Source organism: Solanum tuberosum, unplaced genomic scaffold, assembly GCF_000226075.1.
Source record: "Solanum tuberosum cultivar DM 1-3 516 R44 unplaced genomic scaffold, SolTub_3.0 scf00630, whole genome shotgun sequence".
In the NCBI taxonomy this organism is placed as follows: Eukaryota; Viridiplantae; Streptophyta; class Magnoliopsida; order Solanales; family Solanaceae; genus Solanum; species Solanum tuberosum.
Window position 1 is genome coordinate 1 of NW_006239566.1, and position 5570 is coordinate 5570.

The following is a 5570-nucleotide window of genomic DNA, read 5'->3' on the forward strand; positions in this document are numbered from 1 at the left end:
AAAATGAATATACTGAGTTTAAGTCTATACAAGTTCCTCCTTTTGTGGCAAATAAGGCTTTGTACCTGGAAAGTTTAGTTTCTTTGAAGATTTCGTGGGATTGACTAGGTAGCAATTTCTAGTAGTATTAATTGAAGAATATTATTGTCATTGTTTCTGTTTGATTTGTGGATAATGGTATATAGTAGCAAGATTTGAATGTAAAAATATGATGTTGAATTTCTACACAACAAGTCACTGATTTTGTCTGACTATCACCGTAACTTGTTTTTAAGACGACTCTTATAGGCTATAGGATTGCTAATAGAATGCCTTGCCTATTTGTTCAACTTTATACAAGTTTAAGTGTCTTCTTTTGCAAGCTCAAAGTTGGAGGGCATAAATGTGAGTAGACGTAAGTTAAAGATCATATGTATGTATGGCATAATACATAAATAAACCTTTTAACTTGGCCTCAGACACTTAAACTCTCATAAAATTGAACAAGTAGACACATGAGTCCAATTATGTGACATAATATACGTAATACGCAAATTCACATGTAGAACACATGACTATTAACTTCATATATGGGCAGTAGAGTTTAATCTCATATCAAGTTCTAACACCTGCTAGAGTATAATCTCATATCAAGTTGTAACACCTGCTAATTGCATGTAGTAGACAAGCAGTTAAGTATTTGTTTCCTCGAATCCCACGGCAGCTTACACACAGTAGAGTTTAATCTCATATCAAGTTGTAACACCTGCTAATTGCATGTAGTAGACAAGCAGTTAAGTATTTGTTTCCTCGAATCCCACGGCAGCTTACACACAGTAGAGTTTAATCTCATATCAAGTTGTAACACCTGCTAATTGCATGTAGTAGACAAGCAGTTAAGTATTTGTTTCCTCGAATCCCACGGCAGCTTACACACAGTAGAGTTTAATCTCATATCAAGTTGTAACACCTGCTAATTGCATGTAGTAGACAAGCAGTTAAGTATTTGTTTCCTCGAATCCCACGGCAGCTTACACACAGTAGAGTTTAATCTCATATCAAGTTGTAACACCTGCTAATTGCATGTAGTAGACAAGCAGTTAAGTATTTGTTTCCTCGAATCCCACGGCAGCTTACACACAGTAGAGTTTAATCTCATATCAAGTTGTAACACCTGCTAATTGCATGTAGTAGACAAGCAGTTAAGTATTTGTTTCCTCGAATCCCACGGTAGCTTACACACAGTAGAGTTTATGACTACATTGGTATTGGTTATATAGCAAAATCAGAAGATACAGCCTTTCCATTTACAAGGACTTGTTCCACATTATTGACTCGCACAGATTGGAATTGATAGTGCTGCAGTAAAAATAACAATTATTAGTAAGGACTGACAAAACTTGGCTGACTGATTAGTGTATGGAATATTGTTCTTCTAGCACTAAACCTTTCCAATCAGTCACAATCAAGAAAAGGAGAAAATGATGGAGAAAGCAATATGGCATATTTGGAATAGCATTGGATGTGAAATACCACAGATATTATATAATGAGTTTACCTTTTCCTTCCATTTAAAATCTACAAATTTGCAGAAGGGCTCCAATAGTGTGACCTGATCTCCTTGTTTAATCTGTCAACAAGAGTAGTTCGTTAAGTAATGATGTGAAAGTCTAATGGGGAGCTGGATAGCCAATACTTACAGAAACTCACTCTATGATGAGTTGATGTTAACCATGACTGTCATGACTCATAGTTCTTGTGTCATTTTTCATTTCTTTCCTTTTTCTCCTTCCACAATCAGTAATTCATAGACCATGCCTTTCCTAGAAAACCTTTATTTATGTTACCTTATTATCTGCTTATTTCATTTTAGTATAGGAATATGGTAGGCTATATGTCACCACAACAATCTGAAGTAGGATAAATATTCAAAGATATGACATTTATTCACTAGATAATAATTGGGTGGGGCTGACACAAACCAAAATCAGATACATATATAAAGAGATGATATTCAGGCTCACTTATGAAGTGGTAAATGTTATCTTCTTTAATTACATACAGTATTAAAGAAGAGAGGTTCCCTTTAATCTAGTTTTTCATCTAGGAAGTGCAAAATCCTTCGCTTATTTTTTAGGCATGTTACTGCTGCAACAGTATAGCAGCAAACTTATCTGTTGATTTACTTATCTTGGTTACTCCAAGATACTCTACTTTACCAGACAACTTTTTTCTAGGAATTAAGATTTCAACAGATGTACCAAGAAACATTAAAACAACATAATGTAGTGCTTACCGCTTCTTCCTGTATCCCAAACACTAGAAGGACAAAACTGTTCTCATCGGAGTCACAGAGCACATAGTATCTGTTTGAATGAGAGTACACATTGAGAAATAAGTATTTAAGCTTAAACTAGGGCTGCTCAGCCTAGTAACTTCCCACTTTTAAAAGAAATGCTCAAAATGATCATTGATTCTTCTAGATGAAGCAACTTACAATGGAACACCATACTCATACTTAACCAAGCACCGGACTACTCCCATAACTGCAAGCCCTTTGTTAGGGCCTTCAGCTAAGACATCCAAGGTTGCTTTGTTGTAGGAAGGATCCACTGCCAGAAAACACATTACCTCAACTAAATAGATAAATAGATAAATCAATGTTTATAGTTAAATTATGAATAATGTAAAGCCTTACAATCAATATCATCAAGTGACTGGATCAGGGAAGCAAAGCTTGTCTCCGTACTCTTTCCCTTACTCTTTCTCTTGCCCTTTCCTTTACTCTTTGCCTTACTCTTCCCCTTTCTATTTTCATTGCTCTTACCCTGAAAAGCAGGATCACATAATTTAAATGCATCCTTCACAATGTCATTCATAATCTCTTAATGACTCAAAAGAAGAAAACATTTAAAAACTAAGAATCTAAGGCATTATTTTTTAGAAGACTATATCATAACATTCATGTTTCTTGAAAGAAAATCAAGAAATGAAAGCAGAAGAAGGCATCATGTTTCATTACCTCATCTTGTTTTCTTCTAGATATGTCTTATGCTTAACAGTTAGAATTTTTTTCCAAATGGATACCTTGAGACCTTCTGCAACTATTTTGTATGTAGTAATAAATTTTCCTTTACTCTTTGTTAATATTATTTATATGTAGTAGTAAGTGAAAAGAATTCAGAAAAAGTAGGAGAAACTGAACCGAGCTTTCTGGGGCAGCCATAGGATAGTTACCAAGTTGATCAATTGTATTACCAACTTGAATATTCCTATCCAAATAGCTCTTAATTCCACATATTCATAGCTTCCTATTGCAATTCCCTAGCCTCTACTTGTTTAGCAATATTCCCAAAATCAATCAATCAACTGCACTTCAAACTTACACATTAAGTCAATTTTAGAAAGCATGACTATTTTTTGGTGTTTTCCTGTCATACCATAAAATCAAATTTCATGTTACATCTGTCCCCCTAGCTATCATTAGTACAATGTTACCAAAAGGACTACCTCATCATACATTATTTTAAATCAGGAAACAGAAAGCATTCCCTGGTAACTCTGATGATGAAATCAGTGTTTAAACAGGTAAATGTGATCACATCAAAGCACTGCACTATGTCATGTTGGGAGTTTGACAAGTTAGATGTGCAATCGCAAGGAGTGCGACTCCTTGAATACCTCTTGTAAATAGTTATCACTGGCCTGCACTTTGAATATAACTGGAAACAATGCACCTTTGATCACACACAATTCCCTTATGATTCTAAATTTCTAATGTCGTCAACCATGCCGTTCCTAATGCAACTGATCAGAATATCACTTACAGATCCTTCATATGAAATAACCACAATCAAATAATCTTACCTGAACTAATTCTTCTAGTTTGTCAAGAAGCTGAACTGTTATTTCCACTTGATGTGACGCATCATGGGCAGGATCCTTCTCTACAGCATCTGATAACCTAATGAGGGACTTCTCGTAGTTCTCCAGAAGCCTGTTCGCCTGAATGTACAATTGTTTGGATTTACTCAACATGGCATTGAATTTAAGAAAGGCGGAAAGTGAAGACTATATTTAAGATATCATGATATATGCAAACATAAAATGTGAAGATGAATATAAGTGAGCTTATTTTAGTGACTCTTGGTTCTTTCTTCACTAAGCATATGAACTTTCGAGCTTTAAAAAAGTTGGACAAGAATAAGCACAGAAAAAAGTTTTCACATAGGCAGGCAGATACTGCTGAAGCCAGTTCTTTTTAATAAGTCTGTCTTTCTAATTTGAATTTTTACTTCCCTATTTAAACACTTGTTCTTCTAGATAGATTATTTCGTCCTTAACTCAATTCAACATGTCACTGATCTCTGCAGATCTTGTAATAGTCATTTACTGATTTTTTCTCTCCGGGAGACATAGACGTGATACTTAACTCCTAGAAAAAGGTAATTAATTCAATGAGAAATTACCTGTAAAATTTCCTGTGCTTCCTTTAAGTACATCCTGTGTAAGTATCTCCTATTTTACAAAGAATTCTTCTATTTCAAATCATGTCTTTTTCATTTAGTTTACCGACTTTTGTCTTATCTGTAAAGTTACCAGTGTCTTCTTCTTGAGTGGTTTCATTCCTTTGGATCTTTACATGTCAACAAAGATCCTAATGATTCTCAAATTCTGAGAGACCCAAGCAAAAAATAAAATTAGAAAAAACAGAGTTGCAAACTTGATACATGGTCTCTTGTCTTTTTTTTCTCCAATTCTTCAATAGCACAATCATGAAAATATGAGGCTATAATTAGCAAGAATCGAAGCCACAATCGCATTGAAAATCCCATATGATAGAATAGTTCATCAGTAAAAACCCAATATTTTTCTTCAAAAACTTAAGAGGCCACACTCGCATTGAAAATCTGGCTCTGACTTTATTGTATCAATTCTTTCCTGAAATGGGGTAGAAAATCAGAAGAAACTCCCAAATCTATAAAAGAACAAACCAGCCAGGCTTACAGGGAGCTAATACTGTACATCTAAGTTTAATGTTAAAATAAAGGAAAACTATGTACAGAGACAAGATTGTCAGAACTACTGTCACGACCCGAAAATGGACGTGATGACACTCGTCTTAACCCACCAAGACAAGTCAGCCTAAAACTCAACCATTACAATAAAATGCGGAAATTTTTATAATAAACTCAAATATACCCCAAAATCTGGTTGTCACGTGTACAAGCCTCTAAAGTATTATAATAGAATCAAAAGAAAAATACAAGTCTCATATAACATTGTTTCTAGAGTAGAACAAGATCATAAACAGGAGTAAGAAGGATCGCTGAGAAGACAAACAACTACCTCACAAATCTCCCAGAAGCCTAAAAAAAGAAGAGAATAACAAGTACCACAAAAATCCAGGCTCGTAACCTACAAAAATTTGTAGAAGCAAGGGGTGAGTACCAAACCACACGGTACTCAGCAAGTAAACCTCTAAACACGAGCTAAGGGGATAGAATACAAGTACTCCTTACACCCCAACCGAACCTTCACAACTACAATCTGTATAAAACCAGCCCAACCTAACAGTTCACAATTTACAA

General features: G+C 34.8%; 1 protein-coding gene and 1 long non-coding RNA gene across 2 annotated transcripts; both read right to left on the minus strand.

Annotated features, from left to right (window-relative positions):
- Window positions 1-652: 652 nt before the first annotated feature.
- LOC102606195 (uncharacterized) lies at window positions 653-2323 on the minus strand. The gene is made up of 3 exons (XR_368886.2): window positions 2276-2323; window positions 1538-1609; window positions 653-1338 (listed from the first exon to the last, which is right to left on the minus strand). It is a non-coding gene; the product is annotated as an uncharacterized lncRNA (long non-coding RNA).
- LOC102581736 (tetratricopeptide repeat protein 5-like) lies at window positions 1252-2858 on the minus strand. The gene is made up of 5 exons (XM_015304936.1): window positions 2678-2858; window positions 2477-2591; window positions 2276-2345; window positions 1538-1609; window positions 1252-1338 (listed from the first exon to the last, which is right to left on the minus strand). The coding sequence occupies exons 1-5, from the start codon at window positions 2856-2858 to the stop codon at window positions 1252-1254; spliced, it is 525 nt and encodes a 174-aa protein (XP_015160422.1).
- Window positions 2859-5570: the final 2712 nt, after the last annotated feature.

Bases quoted from the DNA above. Each gene is read 5' to 3' on its own strand.
- LOC102581736 (XM_015304936.1), bottom strand. From the start codon at position 2,858: ATGAATGACATTGTGAAGGATGCATTTAAATTATGTGATCCTGCTTTT. The intron at 2,592-2,677 runs GTAAGGCTTTAC...GTTTTCTGGCAG, and splicing joins GTCACTTGATGATATTGATT to TGGATCCTTCCTACAACAAA. The intron at 1,610-2,275 runs GTAAGCACTACA...TCTTGTTGACAG, and splicing joins TTGGGATACAGGAAGAAGCG to ATTAAACAAGGAGATCAGGT.